Below are 18,889 nucleotides of genomic sequence, written 5' to 3' on the forward strand. Positions count from 1 at the left end.
AGATTGAACCGTTTAACACTGTAGCTGCATAAGACACAATACACCAATACAGAGCCCTGGTGGTGTGGGGTGTAACCCTTCTTAACCCATGCCACAGGCTATTGCTGGGCAAAGCCTGAGGGTGTGGACAGTATCCCTAGGACTGAGGCAACAGGCTGTGGGCACAGGATGTATCTGGCTTACCTGGATAAGGGTGAATGCCATTAGCAAACACGGCTTCAGCAGCTGGCTGCCCATTAGCCTGCGGCGGGAGGCCAGTGAAACCATTCACCCCAATGGGAGATGGGATGCTAGGCACAGCTGGTGCAGTTATGCCAGGAGGCGTGCTTCCACCTGAAAGTGAGGGGGACACAAGGGCAGAGCTGGTGAGAGCTGGGAACAACAACTTTGTGGAGAAAACTGCTGACGCAACAGCTGTGACCACCACCCGCAAAACAAACAAACACCCGAGAAATGAAAAAGCTCCCAAGCTGTTGAGCAAATAAATGGACTGCTTGCAGTCGCTCCCCTGTTCAGGAAGCACTCAAGACAAGCTTGAAAAACCTCCAAAAACTCTCAGCCCCAGCTTCCTACAGCAGTTCCTATCAGATTCCCTTTGGATCTCTGTGGGTGCACTGATTTCCAGGACTGCTCTGTCTGCACTCTCTCATGAATACACCTTTCATGTGCAAACTCATTCTGAACTTTCTCAGCACCAGGGATCCTTAAAAGACTTGTCAGGTTTATTTGTAGCCTAAAGGTAGCCAGTGATACATTTTTGAATGTTCCTGTTTGGTCCAAGCTTGACTTCATACTGTTTTAACAGATATCTCTCAATGAACTGGGGCAAAATTTGGACCAAATTCTGTTCCTTTCATGGAATCTTTTCTTTTCTTCTTCCCAGATGCATCCTGTGGGGGACTGTAACGCTGCTATTTGAGAAGAACAAATTTGTCTCTATGTTCTGAGTGGGATCTTGTCACCCACTGGTAGAGAATTCTTGAATTTCTGGGAAGAGAATTAAATCCGTCTGCTACCTCACTGACTTACTCCCATGTAAGTGTAAAGTGGCTGGACAGTCTGTTCTTCTTGCAACATGTTCAGGATGATTTCAGGGACCAAAAATGAGTTTTCAATGAGCCTGAAATCATATTTTTCGCTTGCTAGGTGTGCATGGGAAGCGAAACTATCTTAACTTCAACAATATCTTTCTCTATCAGGGTATGCTACTGATTGAAAGCGCAAGTTTTGCAGTAATCTCTCTTTTAAACCAATTGCAGATATTGTCTTCACCATTGCAGCATTCCATGATGGGTTAGTCCAATAACACACTTTAACCACTGCTTAAATCTGTGTTGGTGCTTTAAGAAAGCTGCTAGAGATGCATGAGATATTTTAATATGTTCGGATTTGAGTAGCCCAAAAAAAAAAAGGCAGTACTTCAGCTCATTTCTTATACCCTGAGCAGACAAGCTGCTGCTTCCCCTTTTCTTATTTAAATGGTGTTGGCCTTTAAAAATGTCCTCTGTGGAGGTACAGGGAGCCAGCAGTGGCAACTGAAGTCCAAAGGCAATGCTCTTAGCATATGCCATCAGCTTCCAAATCACAAAGGCTACTTAAAATTTCAGTTGCTTTTCTGGATCTCTCCTTTATTTGCATAGAAAATGTAAATAATATTTTTTTTTCTAAAATTGCAGCAAGGGATTTGTGCTTGCTATTTTGTGCATGTCTAAGGAAGTTTAGGCATATTTATTGGAATTCTTCAATTTTCTTCTTATAAAGAACCCCCCTGGAGAGGTCAGATCTGTAGCTGGAGTAAAACTGGCATAATGCCACCGTGGAGAACAAATGGTGGTGGTGCATGCCAGTTGTGGATTTCATCCCTCGTTTGAGATCTCTTGCTGTAGCCACATCAGGTGCAGATTTACAACAAGGAGAGAGGGAGGGAGGGAGGCAGGGAGAGGAGGAAGAAGGAAGGAAGCCTAAATAAAATTTAATTTCTAGCTGCTCTCTGCAGGTAACAGAGCAGCAGACCCACTGCCAGACCCACTTTTCACCCAGATTGTTGCAGTGATGGGAGAAATGTAAAGCCTGAACCAAACTCTCAGAAATGTCAAATTAATTGCCTCACAGTTATGGACTGTTCTCTGAGATAAACCTGACCCTTGATGGAAGACTGGTAAAATGACAGCAAAGAGTGTTACAATTTTCTTGATCTGAATTACCCATAGGGAGTGCTTATTGCACTCCAGTGACTGCAGTTCAAATGAGATGTCTAAGTTTTTTATGGTTAGAGCCAGGTGAGATGGATGCTATCTCTCATCTATTAGATTTGCCTGGATCCAAAACTCTGAGCCCCTAGGTCCCATGGAAATGAATTAACCTATGGTCATATTCCCAGGAATCCACTCTCCTAGAGGTGGGATGCAAAGGAAACCAGCTGTATTAGGAGGGCTGAAAATTCCAGCACAGAGGCACTGTGCTGAGCCCATACCTCCAAAGCCTCTAGGACTTCTGGGTTACCAGAACCTTTTTTCTAGCACAATTTTTCTTTTGCTTCAGGAAGATCAAAACACTTCCTTTCTATTTTTTTTTCCAATGTTCCAAACACTTTTTCTAGTGCCTGGTTGTGTTTTTTTTTTTTTTTTTTTTTTTCTGAGAACTTTGAAATATTTCATTTTCCTTCCAAGGCAGAAAAAAGATATACTTCAATGACTAGAAATCCTGCTATGAAGCAGAATGATCATTTTCCATTTGGCTTTCTGAATGCTAACAAAAGCCAGCAGGAGAATTAATGTTAGGCTTCAGATATCTCCTGGCTACTCAGAAATTGCTGTTCTGTTGTAGGCTTGCTTGCTCAGACATTATGTGAAACATTTTCTATGCATCTTATCACATGCTTTGTGAGTGTTGTAGTAATACAAGGAGTAATTTCAAAGTCTAAACATTTCTCCCAAGGAATAATTGTCAATGGACATTTCCACAACCCACCACAGAGGTTTTTCATGAAGGAAGCTACTCATTCAAGGTAAATCTGAAATAATGCCAAAGTGAATAGGCTCTGTGATTGAAAATATGTCATTAGAAGAGTGCAAAATCGGCTGCCGTGAAAGACATCAGGGGATCATCTAAACCAGCATCTTATTTTCAATAATGACCAGTCATGGGTAATCCAGAAAGCATGTAAAAAACATGAGTTTCCTCTCCTCTGTTCTGACAGTGAAAGTTTAACAGTCCCCTCATCCTGTCAAACACTGGAACAGGCTGCCCAGGGAAATGGTGGAATTGCCATCCCTGGGTGTATTTTAAAGTCACAGGCATGTGGTGTTGAAGGATATGGTTTAGTGGTGGGCTTGACAGTGCTGGGTTAATGGTTAGCCTTGATGATCCTAAAGACCATTTACAACCTAAATTGCATCATTCTATGACTCTGAAAGGCACTGGCCATAGCAGAAGTGAAAACGATTACACCCAAAAAGAGGTGGGATGTATTTTGTGTGCTGGAGATCCTGGTGGGCACCAAGCTTGGCTGTTTTACAGGTGTTCTCACAGCCATGATACAGAACACACTCTTTTCAAGAATTTGCTTATACATATTCAAAAGAGCTTGCACTCTTTTGTGGTGGGTCCATTGCACACTAATGCGTGGATTCAGCTTTCCAGACCCTGACAATATTTGAATTCCAGGCAGTCTTTGTTTGATGTTCTCTCTGCTCCCACCAACACAAAACAAATCTAGCTAATGCAAATATGATAATCTTGCCAGCAGCAGGTTTAAAGGGTGCACATATAATTAAGCCACTTTTTTATTTGGATTTGCAGTAGCTCCATCGACTTTTTGTTTATACATTTATCATTGTGTAAACATACATTTTGAAATGTGCAGTATAAGATTTTTGAGTCATGTGCTTTTTCTTGGGTCTCCATAAAGTCTTGTGGAATGAGATCTGTCTTTCTTACTCTCCCTTCTCTCCCCATTCCCTTGTGATATTGTTACAAATGGTCCTTTCAAGATGTGCCTTTGAGTCCTCTGCCTCCCCACCAGACTCTTGTGTATTGGAAAACTTCCCAAATCCTCACTTCTTTCAAGGTTTGGCCCCACTTTTCCTGCTTCCCTTCCCCCCTGCTGTTAGGCCACATGTTATTCCTGGACTACCAGAGCTGATGATTCCTTTGACTTGTCCTTGCCCAAATGGGAATAATCATGTTCTTCAAGCCACAAGAAAGACAGTCCTGCTCCCATCTCAGCTTATTTCTCTGCCTGCTGGACCATACTGCAGCTCCTAGAATGGGCTTTTTACAGCCTAGCTAGATCCTGGGAGCCCTTCACTGGCTACCTGTCTCTGTTGCTGCAGCCAAAAACCCTCTCACTGCACATCCAGGTAGCACCAGATGTCTTCCTTGAGAGCCTTCTGTCCAATTTCACATCAGGGGGAAATGATTATGTGTCCCAAGGGCAAAATTCATCTTGTTGATGACATTGCATCTCACCACAACCCTATTTTACTAGTCTGTGGGGCAGCCTGGCTGTGATAGCACCAACACTGACCACCTGGACATATATATGTCCCAATAAACCACTGTAGGCTGCTGTGGGATGTTTTGTGACATTTGGAGGGTTCTTGGAGATAAAGAGGAGTTGTGTGTGGGATTAGACTGAGAAATGTCATAGAAGCACAGAATAGTGAATGTTCTTTCTAAGATCATTGTGTCCGACCATTAACCCAGCAGTGCCAAGCCTGCCACGAGGGCATGTCCCTTAATTCCACATCTACATGCCTTTTACATAACTCCAGGGACAGATGCTGGCTCACTGCCCTGGGCAGTCTGTTACAATGTTTGACAACCATTTTGGGAAAGAAACCTTTTCTAATATCCAATCCAAACCTCCCCTGGTGCCACTTGAGGCCCTTTCCTTTGGCCCTCCGCTTGTTACCCGTGAGGAGACCCTGATGCTCAGAGGGGGATCCCAAAGAGCTAACAAATCCTGCCAGCCATCCTGCGTGACCTGGCCCGGTTTCCCTGCCCTCTGCCCCCTCCATCCCGCCATGCCCGTACCTGAGGTTGGAGTCATGGGGGCGGCTGCCAGGCCGTTCATGTTCAGAGCCGCCATCTGCTGCATCTGGGCCGCGGCGAAGGCGGCCATGGGGTTCAGGTACCCGCCCTGCGCCACCGAGGCCATGATGGCCGCTTGCTGCTGCATCAGCTGGAACAAAGAGAGCAGGGAAAAAATATCACGCGGTCACTGGCAGGGCAGCCTGTGGCACCGGCTCCAGGAGGGCACCTGGGAAGGGCGGGATGCATCCCGATGTTTTGGGGTGTCGGCATGCCACCCCTGTGGCACCCCCCAGGATTGGGCATTCTTCTCGCCACAGAAGCAAAAGGGCGCCTTGGCAAATTGGGGTTTTTATGCTCCCCACCCCGCCATGTGGAGGTCTGCTGTGCCCTGGACTCGGCCCACCAATTGAGAAAAGGCAGAGAAAAGTCTTTGTACAGACAAAACACAATATACCTGAGCAGAGAGGTTTTGTGGCTTACGTTGCTTTTGTCAAAATTCTGGAAAATCTTGGAGGTTACTGATGGGAGTGTATGTAGGAAAAGGGGATTCTTTCTCCAAAGCAGAAATTTTGACTAGTTCTCTAGGGATAATCTTGTTTTTCTTCACCTGTCAGCGACAAAAACCAAGTTTTTCTGGTGCTGCTAGGAGGCTTCAGCTGGGTACCGAGAAAAACCACAACCAAAACTCCTAACCAGATCGTAGCACCGATTTCCAACACTATCAGAGACCCCCAGAAGTGCAGTACTTCACTCTCTTCTCTTCCCCAAAGAGAAGGGAACTCCCCTGTTTTAGGAAGATTAGATTTGTCTAATAAGAAAACCCCTTCCCTGTGGTTTTGATCTGGGTCGACCTTCTCAGTTAATTTTTTCTAGGAAGTCAAAACGTTGCTTCTTTCAGGGCACCTACAAAAGTCAGAAATAAGGAACCCAGGCTGCATTTTCAGGCATTTGGGGCTAAAAAGTTTGGAGCAGAATGCTGGTGAATGTTTATGAAGCCTGGGAATGCTTTTTTCATAAAAACAAGGCTTTGTAATCCTTATGCCTCACTCAGAGCCCAGCACAGAGCTCGTGAGGTTCATGTGGACAGTATGGCTGCAGAGAAGGAATATTTATCCTTCACACTTCCTGGTGTGAAGATAAGACAGATTGGTTGTAGCTGCTTCTTGTCCTCTTTCCTGGTGCTGGACAAACAGCCAGACAGGGGTGGGAATGTCTGAGCATCCAACCCTCAGCAGCGACAATTTCTGGGTGCTTAGAGAAGGGGAAGGGGGAAAGAAGATGAGCAGAAAGTTTGGGAAAACTGCACATTCCCCAGTCTCTGGTAATCTGTGACTTGATGATAATAGTGGAAAAGAGAAATGTTTTTCTGTGGTGATTTTAGAAGTGATTCATGTCTTTGCTGTCTCCAAAATTGGAGTTACTCTGTTTCACTGCTCTCTCTGATTTCACTCTCTCTCCCATCAGGAAATCACCCTCTGATGCTGTTCTTTAAGCACATGGGACATGCTTCTCAGAATTAAATAGACCTCAGAAGTCATGGCAAGGAACAGACTGTTCCCTTCTGTTCGCTTTAATATTGAAATATCAGCTAAATTAGCTGTTCTTACACATATACACTAAAACAAACCCTTGAAATCACTGCACTCATTCAAATGCTGAAACTTTCCCTGCCACCATCCATAAACAGTCCAAAGTAAGGGGTGCTCTGACAAAAACCTGCAGAATAACTATGCACAAGTTACGTAAACTTGCTTTGGTTTCTCCAGCAATAAAATGTAACAGAGGATACCTGACTCCACACATTGTCAGATCTACAGGTGAAATGTGTTCTGCTGGTTTGAGTATTATTATTTTTTGAAGCCTAATAAAGATTGGTGGCAAAATGGTGACTTTCCCTTTGATGGTTAATCATCCTGATTTATTTTACCCTGCACAAGGCACTTTTACATTTTAATTAGTGATATTTTGCTCTTTGTAATTACTGATGGAGTGATTAGACAATCTTTTTTATTATACACTATAATGATTCTACTTTAAGGAGCACATTTGTTCCTGGGCATCATTTGAGTTAATTCTCCAGAGGAGGTACTGAGCAGGCAATATTAGAAAGTATGTCAAGGAAGTCAAGGAGGAAGGGGAATCCATCCGCCCATCTTTAACACTGGATTGACTCCAACACTAGGTGTGCTGACTCACATCTCATTTTCTCTTCTGGGTATTTTCACCTGGGTGATACCTACAGATTTGGTTTTGTTTTTAAAAATATATTTTTCACATATTTGTAGCTTTGTAGATTTTTAATAAATAGTTTTATAGCCTCTAGCACTTTCTTACCCCTTTTCAATTTGATGTGGTAAAAATCCTAATCTGTGGCATGGGAAACTAGATCAGGTGCATCTGCTAAAAGCAGAGGTGCTCCTGCAGGGAACAGTCACCCAACATCCATTATTCTCAGTGCCCTGTGGATGCACTCTCTGAGATGATTTAGAGATCTGGGAACCCCTCTGGATGTTGAAATGAGCCCTTCACATCATGACCCAGACGGCACAGGCCTCTCTGCAGCCTTCAGACTGAGTCAACAGGGTAAAAGTGGGGTTGCTGGAGCTGGAAGGAATGAAGCATTCCCCACCTGAGCACAGCTGTACACCCCAGCTGGTGGCTTTGCTTCCTTGCCTGGAGAGGTGGCCTCAACCAAGGCCCAGGAATGTCTGGATGTTCCAACCCTTGACAAATTTCCTGCTGAACTTCTGAGGTCACAGATCCCATTTGTGGCCGTGCCACTCTGTCTGGAGGGGCTCAGGGGCAGAGGTTGGGGGGAGGAGGAGGGGGCTCCTACCCAGCCCAGTGGTTGATGGTCAGAGCTTGGTGAGTGCAATGGCACCACGAGGGTGGGAGGACAGGAATTCAGTCACCTTGAAAGGAGCTGACTGCATTAGACCCACCTGCTTCCCCCCCAGGGTGGCTCTAGGGAAATTTACAGAAGGAGAACAAGTCCTGTAAGGGTCACCAGTCTTCCTTCTAAAACCCCCAAGGCATTCCCAATGAAAGTCACCCCACTCCTTCCCCAGCTCCCCCTGAAGACAAATGTCCCATCCACTCTCCTTTCACTTTGAAAGAGACCCAGTGCATGGTCCCAGTTAATAAAGCTGTAGAAAGTGAGGCAGTGACCCCACCAGAGGCAAATCAATAGCAGCAGGGCCCCTGGGTATTGTGTACTTTAAAATATGCCATTTGAAATGCAGATTTTCCCTGCCTGGGCTGGGGCTACAGAGCACTAATCAGGAAGGCAGCAGCCTTATTATCTCAGGCTGATCCAAGGGGACAGAGAGGAGCTTTTCCCTCCCTTAGCTGAAAGGACGTACTTCCTTCTGCTTCTCTTACTTCCTTTGCATGACCTTTGCCTCAGCAGTTAGAGATTTTCCCCATCCATTTTAGGGATTCGTTCCTTTTTTCCTGCTGTCTTTTCTGTTGCTCAAATATTTATCTTCTGAGGAGACCAGGAGGTGCTACCAGACCTGTTCCTGCCCTTGGAACCAGCACCCCAAGAGACAGGAGCCTGCAGCCACCATCCCAGTGCTGGGAACAGGTGGGGAGGCCCTGGAAAAGCCATCTAAAGCATGGGAAGGGGTGGCAGAGTTGTCTGATCAATACAGACACATGTAAGGGTTTGTCTCACTCATCTTTTTCCTACTGAAAGTTGCAATGGTACTCAGGGGCAGGAGATAATGTCTTTTTCTTACAGGAGGAACAGTTGTGTGGAGGATGAAGGAACTTTCTCAGAGCAAAAAATCCTGCTAGAAATAGGAAAAGCAATGCACAGCCTGCCTTCCCCATCCCCCAAAAGAAATGTGTGTGAAACTGAAGAAGGGGAAGAGGAGAAAGGGGGATTATTTCTGATGAGCTCTTTCTGAAATAGTGTGATCATTGCACTCCAGTCTTACTCTGAACAATGTGATGACCTTCTCCTTTTTTCCAGTACTATTTTATATCTTTCTGTCAGAACCACACAATGCTTTGTTTGACTTTCCATAGTCTTCATTCATCAATAATAAGAAAATAATAATAATAAAATTAATAATAATAGTAATAATAAAGTAGTAGTGGTAGTAGTAGTAGTAACATCATTCCATACTTCCCTCCTCTAATGATCTATACAGACTTAGCTAATGAATCCTCATGGTATCCCTGTGACAGAAGGAGGTTAGTAAAGTAATCAATCAAGCAATAATACAACTCATATTTGGTAAAATGGTGTAATTGACAAATTCATGTCTGCTATGCCTAACTGGCTATTGGGAGGTAAATCGAAAAATACTTTACAAGCCTTGAAACAGACAGAAGATAATTTGTAGAAAAATCAGAATTGTTCTTCATACTTGTTATGTTTTCTTGGAAATAGAAATTTCTGCTTTGAAAACAAAATTTAAATATAATTAGGATATTAAAAAAACCTAAACAAATATGCAACACCCCGATTCATGTCTTAGTGTCTTTCCAAAGTCTGACACACAATAGCTTGGGTTCCTAACTTCCTGGGAACTTTGGAAAACCCCCCAAAAGACCTAAAAAATTTGTATGTAGAGCCCAAATCTTAGTGTTCATTATTTCCAGTGTCCAATATTACCTGGGAGCTGCTGGTCAGAAATATGGTATTATCCCTGCTAAAAAGTATTATGGCTTCAAAATAGCTTCCTCTTCTGGAACGGTTAAGTGCAAATAATTTGCATAACAGGTACTATTTACCAAATATACTGTCTCATTTTGGCAATTTAAATGTATCAACTATTATATCCAGAAGGCAGCCTACAGTCAGTAATTTTTCCCTGATTTCATAGGGCTAGCTCATTTTTTTTTTTAACTATCTCTCCAAAATAATTTCACAGTCCAAATTGAAGAAATATTGGAAAAAGCAATTCTTCCTGTCAGCACTACCTCAGATCATTTAGCAGAAATATCCTTTCACCTCCATGGGAGCTGGACAGGGAGGCAGAGCGGGGCACCCAGGGTTTTGTGGTCAGCATGGTGGTAACTGCTGCCCTAACTTCCCAAGGAGACCACTTAAGGTGATGTCTGAGGGCTCTGCTGCGCTGGATATTCCAAATTTTTGCTGCAGTTATTGTCTGCAGTTCAGGAGCAGCAGCCATTTGTACCTTTTCAGAGTGAGGAGAGCTGGGATTTACTGAGAAAGGACTTGTTCCAGGCCAGAGAACAAATGTCAGCATTGCCTGTGCTGTCTCTGTCCCAGCCTGTCTGTTTTTACACACTGACTGTCTGCCTATCCCCTGCTGCAGGATGCAATCAGTCCCATGGCTGGAGTTTGGCCAGAAGACTGTGGCTAACAGTCCCAACCCATTTTTTATGCAAACTTGATTTATGACTTTGATCTTATCTTAAATAATTTAAAAATTAAATAATTTATACTGAATCTGTCACTTTCCTAGGCTCTTTCCTTTGTTCTTGCTTTGCTCTTCTGCATTTTCCCGTATCCCTCATCCTTTTTTGATCTGTGCACATTTCCTTTCTGCATGGTGAGGCATCACTGACATGAGACAGGCACTAAACACTCCTTGCCCCTTTCATTCAAAGAAAGACCTGCAGAAACTGTAGATTATTTGTGCCAGGGCTGTACCACCACCATCCACAGGCAGTTTTGATTGTCACTCCTTGTGATTTTGGGCTTGGCCGCCCTGAGTGGGTGAGCTGTGCCCTGTGAAGTGGGGAGTGTGCCTGCAGGTTCTTCCTAGGCTGGCAGCAAATCAAAGGTGGTGCCAGGCAGCATCACTCTCCTCGTCTCCAGGCTGAGCCCAGATCCATACCTCAGCCTGGCCTCAGACTGCAGGAGCAGCTGTCAGTACCCAGCTGATGTAGATCCACAGCAACCCGACAATGAAAAGGGCTGGTGCCCTGTACCCTTGTGAAATAAAATAAATAATTGCTCCATAAAAGGGGAAGTCAAATGAGTATGGGAAGATATTGCTGAAGAGAAAAAACCTAAAACAATCAAAAAACCCACCCTGAAATAAATTAGAGTAGGGGCTCTGGGAGCTTTAGGAAGCTATGAAATCTGACTTGCCTTGAGCTGCATACAAAAGAGGTGAGGTGGGTCTGATGTGTCTTTCTGTGCCCCTGAAACAGCAGACAGAGTTGGTGCCAAGCTTTGTCTGGGCTGCTTGAAGGTGGCACACGAGGAGGGGATAGAAAACCACACACAGTGGAGAACTCCCTTTGCTTCCTCATTTTTTTGCCTCTGTGTCTGAGGCCAGATGGCTGCTGAAGCCCAGGACTGGTTGCTTGGCTGAGACCACGGCTGTTATCAAGGTTAAAGTTGTTTAAATTGGGGCTGAGGGGGTTGGCAGCGTGCAGCAGCCTGAGAGCTGTGGCATGGCTATTTGCTGGGCTGTAAGGGAGGTAACCTGGGGGCCAAATCTGTCCTGATAGCAACACTTAAGTTTATCTGTCAAACTTTAATGGTCTGAGACCCTTGCTGCCTCTCCTCAGTGGTGCTGCTGGGTTGGCAAACCCATGGCTGCCCACAAATCTATCAAACAGCTATGCCATGGGGGCTCCTGTTGCACAGACCACCTTGGTGCATCGAGGATTTTTGGGAACAAATCCTGTCACAGTGATGTGCAAGATGCTTTGGCGAAAATTCAGCAAGAAACTGCAGGAATGGGGTCCTGAGCAACCTCCTCCATGGGGACAGACCATTAGAAACTATTGAAAAACCACTGTCATGGGATTGCTTGGGAATTTTTATATAGAGACATCAGTCAGGTTTGGTCTGCTGGGGGATAGCTGGGAGGACAGGCTAGGAATCAGAGAGCCTGATGTCTCGTGCTTGTGGTGGCCTCACTATGAAGCATTGAGGCAATTCTTACTCTTGTTACTGTCACACCACCCTGAGAAAGCTCATGGAGAGACAGCACAAGAGAGAGGCGTGTCCCTGAGGGAGAAGAGAAAATAAATAAACCTGATCATCAGGCTTATTTGCACATGAAGAAACAAGATCAGGGGGTCAAACAATTCAACCAATGTCACGAGAGTTGCTGGTGGCAGTGGCATCACCAGTCATGACAATCCTGATATTTCAGCTTCCCTCCTCTTGCCTTGCCTTAGCTCTTTGACTTCAGGCTGCTGTCTCCCTCTCTCTCCATGCTATCGATCCCTCCATCTCCTGCTGGCATTTGCGAGGTGCCAATCACCCTGATATCTGAGAGCCAGCAGCCCGGGCTGGATTAATCGGGACCAAGGCAACGTCACAGAGCCCCGGCTCTGCCTTCCCTCCCTTTCATGTGAGCCTGTGAGATGGAGCAGATAGGGAGGCTGATTGAGAGACAGCCTCTGAGCACGCTCTGGGTCCACAGGCACCACACAGAAATGTGATCCCATCATTTAGACAGCTCCCAAGTCCCTGGGGTAATTGGTGTCACCAGCCTGTCATATCCAATGGGTCAAGATCTAAAACTTATTTTTTTTCCCCCTTATTAGCATTTCTATCAGAAAAATATAAAATAAAAGAGTATGGGTCCAATTCTGTTTTCACAGAAATCAACATGAAAAATATCCATTTGTTTCAAGTGGATGGGAGGAGACAAGAAATTGTTTTTCCTCTTCCTTCTGCCCTGATTCCTCACCTCCCCTCATAATGCACCTGTCTCATCTGGTAACAAACAAAGGAAACTTGTGGTGTAAAGGTGCAGACAACATCCTCTCGTATCAGCATAAACCTTGTCTGGAAATTAGAAGAGTTACTCTAGATTAAGAATAATGCAAGAATAGTTTTTGGACCAGGACACCAGGACAGTGGTGTCTTGGCCATCTCTCCAGCTGCCTGACCAATGTCTGCAGAGACACTGAAGCCACTTCTCCTGCTTGACAGCCTCAGCAAATGTTTGTCCCAAGCTGTCTGTGGATTGCCTCCTGTTAATTCCTCTGGTTCATGGGGGCAAAGGTGCTACATCCCTCTGAGAGTCTGCTGGCCATTGACCTAGGCTCATTTGGGATTTACTGTCTCTTTTCCTCTTCCTGCAGCATTCTCTGGCCAGGGGGAGTGTTAAACACAGAGGAAGTAGCTCTTCTACAATGTGAGGAGGGGAGCAGAAGACAAGGAAAAGACAGAGACTGACTTTGACTAGGAACAAAAATGAAGATAACCAAATAGAAGTAAAAATAGAATTTTTCCAGAAAAGAGAGAATAAGAACTCCAGAAGTGCACCAAGAGGTGCAGCTGGAAGGAGAGGAAGAACTTCAGTGGAGCTCTGCAGCACATCCTCACAACTCTGCATGGCTCACACAAGGGGTGGGCTGGGCTGTACCAAATGTTCAGTGAGGCACAGGTCTCTTTCAGAGAGGAAATGTCAAGAGCTTCAAATTAAAAAGGAAACATTGTGATATAATGGGAAATACTTGGCGCCAACACATGAGAAAGAAACAGTCAGGGAAGAAAGGAAAACCTTGTGGTCATTGCTCTGGAAGGAGTGTTGGCACACCAGAGGGCTATTCCAGAGGACCAGAGAGCTGGTCCTACATACCTAAGCAAGGTTTGGATCTCCCATTCAGTCAGGTGCTACTCTGTACAAAGTGCTCAACAGCACTTCCCTCCTGGGCACAAATTGTGCAGGGGGGCCACATTTTGTCATCAAATAGAAGGAGCACCTACGTACACTGTCACTGCCTGAAAACCTGCTTGAGAGAAAGCAGCCAAAGTCACTGGGAAGTATTGTGTCTGCCTGCTGCAGGCATCACCTCCACCTTCCTCCAAAATATCTGACAGAGAGCCCAAGTTACCTGATCCTGGTCTTGTCTTGCAGATCCTTGTTAATTTTATCCTAATGAAAACAAGTCATTTCAGAGGCATCCGTTTAATAATATCATAAAGACCCCAGCACCTGTACAGTCATATCTTCTCAGGTTTGGTATGCCCACAGGAAACCTGAAGTTAGCACAAGAGGATTTCTCCCCAGTCGGTTTCAATCATACTGTTTGGGGCAGCAGGATTTTGTGTGGGCATGTGTCTGTGTGTACATTTCATTATCATCTACCATGCTTCGTGAATCTAAAAGCATTTCTCTCAACAGCTGCTGTTTTGTCCTGTGGGTCACTCCAAAGGTACCCATAGTGATGCAAGGCACAGCAGGGTACTGGTGATGTGAGGCAGAAAGCTGGGATAACTGGGATGACTGGGATAAAGTGACCAGGGTTATTTTATCCAAATCCTCAAAATGTAGTGTGTTTTCATTCCACAACAATGGCTTAGCCCCCCTAGTAAAAGTTCTGCATAGGTCCACACATGACCTATGCATGAAAGTTACTGCTAGAGCTGTCTATGGCACCTAGAAGACACCTGGGAGATTCCCAGAGCCTACCCTGGAAGGCATGGCTAATTTTTACTCCCATCATGTAACCAGTTCAACAGATAAGCCACTGCTTCCTCTTCTGCTCAGGTTTTTTGTCCACTCCCATGAGTTTTTGTGCATTTCCAGGTCATAGTCCCCCCCTCCCATGAACACTCAGAGAGTTGCTGTCTATACTTACTGCCTGTGCATAGGCTCCATAAGCTCCAAACTGGATGGCCATGGGGTTGAACATGCCCATTTGTCCTGCCATTTGCTGCATGCGCCTCATCGTACGCTCCTTGTCCGTGTCCGCAAACTTCACCACCAGGCTCGAAGAGGCTCCCTGCAGCACAGGAAACAAAAGGAGACACACAGGGAATCAGAGCCTGATGCACACCAGCTCATCAGTCCATACACCTAACACAGATTTAGTAGAATGGGATTCAGGTGCTGATGTTTTCCATGCAACCTATCAGGCTGTGAATTTTGGCTTTTGCAAGAGAGTGCGAGCATCAGGAGGCAAAGGACACTGGAGGGTGAATGCCAGCAGCCTGGCTCCTAGTTTCCAAAATTCCAAAGCTTCTAGGATGTCATTTACATTTTCTCTGCAAAAGTTGTTGCCTTATTCTTTCAACCTTCAGGCCCAGAATGTTGAATCAGAGGACAAAGATCTGGACACAGTGCAGGGAAATGTAGGAGGCTTTGCTACATGAATGTGGTAGGATTTGTAGACTGATTTGTTTTGGTGGAATGGGTGGGGTCTCTGCATTCCAGACCCCTGAAGTGGATCACGCTTTCAATGCTGTGTCCTGTAACCCCCAAGCCCAGTGAGAAATTCCTACCCAGCCTTGGAGACAGGAGTCAGTATGCTGGGCAGGGTGTATGTGTCACCATGAAACAGCATCTCTTCAGCACTGCCAGATTAAGGGAGCAAAAATAATACTGGAGGGACCTGAGGTCCCTTTCCACAAACAGTAGGAAATAGAGGCTACCATGAAGGAGCCCACACATTTCCAGGAAAGATCTACAAAATTAGGATTACGTCTGTAGTCAACACCAGCACAGAACTACGGATGATCATCAGAACTGCCTGCAGAAATCTGTGAAAAATGCAGTGCTTTTGGGAATGAAAGAAATCCCTCTCCGTCCCAAAACCAGATGAAGGGCCAATAGCTGCAATCCTTAAATTTCTCATAGGGGGCAGAGATGAGAAGAAATAGATCTACCTAGGAGGGCATTTTTTGGTCTTTCTCCAAGGAAGCCCTAACTTCATGGGTTGGTTGCTTCCCCACAGGGTAAGGAAGGGAAGGAGGAGGTGCAGGGGAGGGACAATCTGGCTGCAGCCCCGACAGCAGTGGGCATTGCCCTGGGAGCTGGGCTGCCCCCCAGCCTGGGGAGATGGGCAGGACGCTGACAGTGAGCAGCTGAAATAATTGTGCTCCCATGGCTTCTGTCCTGACAAACTGGTGTTCACTGGTCAAAGTACTGTCAGTGGGGAAACAACCAGCTCAGTTCTGGCTGTGGCAGTAGAGGAAGGCCAGCTCCATGCCAGAGGAGCTGAACTGTTGCAGGACCCTTGTTGTCCTAGCAGAGGATGAATTTTCTGGAATTGCACAATAAAAATATTATTAACTGGCTTACACATGCCCCTATGTACCTGCAAAGAGAAAAAATAATCTCAGTGAAAGCAGAATTGCTCTGCTACAAATTGGGAGGAATGTAGTAAACCACAGCTATAGACATATGTATATGTAGTCTAAGCTATACATATTCAATAGCCTCTTCAGATTCTCAGTTATGAAAGTTATAAAGAGTTGAGGAATTAACCTGCTAAAAAAAGACCCCTACAATCTAACACCACACAATGAGTGATGCTCCCTTGGATTAGCAATCTGTACTGGGAGAAAGTGATTTTCATTGGCAAAGAATCTTTCTTTTTGACCTGTTAGTCTCTCTCTAATAAATCTATAACCCACTCACACAATGTGATGAAGAGCAAGGTTTTGAAAGAAGTGCTTCAGGAAAACAAAGGGATGCAGAGATGAATGCCCCATTCAAAGATGGAGAGCAGTCTTCAGCAGTTATTATAAAACCTAAACAGAAGGGGGAGTGCAGGAGAAGAGAGAGAAAAAAAACCTGTAGCCAAAATTCCCCAGCATTTCTGTTGAAGGCTGGGTGACTTTTAATTTTTCTTCAGATCACATGATGCAGATATTGATCCTTCCCCAAATCACACTCTTAATTGCAGCTCATCGACAAATGAATATTTTAATGCATACATTTCCTGCTAATTATCACCTGGACCAGTTCTTAATTAGATTTCAACACTCATTTAATTAACCCTGATCCAAGAGACTGTTTGGTAACTTGCATCTAATGATTTAAACCTATTTGCAGCTGTATTGGAGGGAGGCAGTGGTCCACAGCAGATTGGGCTGTTCAGAGCTGCTGTTGTGATTTGCAGAGCAGAGTCTGCATCATGATGAGCACAATGCAGGATGGAAGATTTTAAACTGAGTGAGAGTGTATTCATTTCTGCAGAAGGGGTTTCTTCTGCTGTGACCTGCTCCTGTTAGCATGACAGGCAAGTGTAAATAAGTTGGTGTCTTCTTCCTTCTCCTTTTCTCTTGATCTCTATTTGCCCTGGAAGTCTTAGGGCCAGGGAACTGCCTCAGGCATTTGCTGATGCCTCACACTGTTGAAAACCAAGCTATTATTGTAGATGGCATCATGAAAACATGGGTAACTTCCACATGAAGTGCTCGCCCCTGGAGTGTTCTTCCCTTCTGATGTGAGTCATAGTGACTGCACAGCAGCTGCTTGACCCAATGGGATCTCATCTTGCCTCCTGAGAGATGTTTTTCTGGGCTGCCTGTCGCAGCAGGACTTCAGGCCTCTTTGAACATTGCTATCATATACACGGGGCAGAAAGGCCATTGGCAAATAGATTCAAGCTAGACCACACACTACAAAGAAGGAAGAGAAAAAGAAGAGGTTTTCCTGAGAGTTCTCTGCAATGAGATGCGCATGTAAGCGGTTAAAGATGTGTAGCCAGTAGAGACGGTGCACTGCTCTTGAATATGGAGACTGACCTTGGGATTGATGCTTTCAGTGTGCGGTTCCTCATGTGCAGCTCTTTCATGTGGCCCAAAGGAAATCAGGCAGTAAACTGTATCAGATCAGCCAGTGCGGGACTTTTAACAGTGGAGCCAAATATTGCTGTTCATATACAGCAGAACAGGGCTGCTTTCTACTCCACTGACTGCTACTAATCCACTGGACAGCAATAGAAATGCCCCAGAACGGGCCACGTTTTCCATAGGGTAAAAATGCTGCAGCCCTTCATCTGGAATATTTATTGCTTCCGTGAGGAGTTAAACCATGGTGTAAATCAGCTGTTGTCTGCTGGCAAAGGCAATAGGTCCTGTCTGCTGTGTCATTTACTAGTAATACATAATCTCCAGTTCTCGGACTGGACCTCATATTTTGCCAAACCCCATGAGAGTTACACTGGGTAAGTCAATAACATTTGAAATGTGCTTCTGCATTTTTCAGAGGAAAGGACCTGTTCATTTCTCTACCCTGCAGACCCACAGTCAGAAGATACTATCATGAAAGTGAGCCTTCCTGCTGGTGCCTCTGCAATAGGCTGCTTGCAATTGGAATTTATCTCTTTTCCCCTCAAATCAACCTCCTTTTTCAAGTGCTTTGATATCTACTGATGAAAAGAATGATAAGGGCTAAGTATTATTATGCTTCTCCTATTCTCTCTTGGGCCAGCAAGTCTACTTAATATGGCTATCTTTCTTCCCATCCCCCTGCCACGCATGGTAATGAATTGCTCCCCTTAGTCAGCAGAGTCAGGCACTCTCTAGGTTGGTGGGGCGAGGGAAAAGATGGAGGAAAAATCACTCTGCGCCACACTCACTTTGTAATCCCTAATCAGAGCCCTCTGTGAGAAAAACTAATTTCTCAGGCTGTCTTGACGTGTGAAATAAAGTCATTCTTGAAAACAGGAGCTTGACAGGTCGCTTGTGAAATTTCATATTCAGCTAAAAATAAAATATCCATCCATTGATATTTCATTTAAAGGCAAAGGAAAACAAATCTATTGCCTGGTTGTTGGAACTTTTTCCCATTAGATATGGTCTTCCAAATGGAGTGTATACACGGATTAAGTAAAAGCATTTCAGGATGCCAACCATTACTGCCCAGGAGCAGGGAAAAATCACGGAATCACAGAATCAACTAGGATGGAAAACACCTTTGAGATAATTGAGTCCAACCTGTGACCAGACACCACTGTGTCAACCAGACCATGAGTGCCACACGCAGTCTTTCCTTAAACACCTCCAGGAACTGTGACTCCACCACCTCCCTGGGCAGTCCATTCCAATGCCCCATCACCTTCTCTGTGTAGAAATTCCTCCTAATGTCCAACCTAAACCTCACCTGGAGCAGCTTAAGACTTTGTCCTCTTGTCCTATTGCCTGGGAGGAGAAACAGACCCTCACCTG

At 45.0% G+C, this 18,889-nt stretch overlaps 1 protein-coding gene across 14 annotated transcripts in view; it reads right to left on the reverse strand.

Annotated features, from left to right (window-relative positions):
* Positions 1 to 18,889, reverse strand: part of CELF4 (CUGBP Elav-like family member 4) — a 713,118-nt gene that overhangs the window by 80,131 nt on the left and 614,098 nt on the right. For all 14 annotated transcript variants that reach the window (XR_008483560.1, XM_054283218.1, XM_054283228.1 and 11 more), the window contains exons 6-8: positions 14,572 to 14,715; positions 5,038 to 5,185; positions 184 to 333 (exon numbers count right to left, since the gene is read on the reverse strand). Coding sequence is in view for 13 of the 14 variants with exons in the window: in XM_054283218.1 (XP_054139193.1) it covers positions 184 to 333; positions 5,038 to 5,185; positions 14,572 to 14,715 (442 nt within the window). In the remaining variant the exon portion in view is untranslated. The remainder of the gene's footprint in view (positions 1 to 183; positions 334 to 5,037; positions 5,186 to 14,571; positions 14,716 to 18,889) is intronic.

The sequence above is a fragment of the Melozone crissalis genome, unplaced genomic scaffold (genome assembly GCF_028551555.1).
Source record: "Melozone crissalis strain CALT ecotype California unplaced genomic scaffold, PUWL_Pcris_2 ptg000036l_1, whole genome shotgun sequence".
Taxonomy (NCBI): Eukaryota; Metazoa; Chordata; class Aves; order Passeriformes; family Passerellidae; genus Melozone; species Melozone crissalis.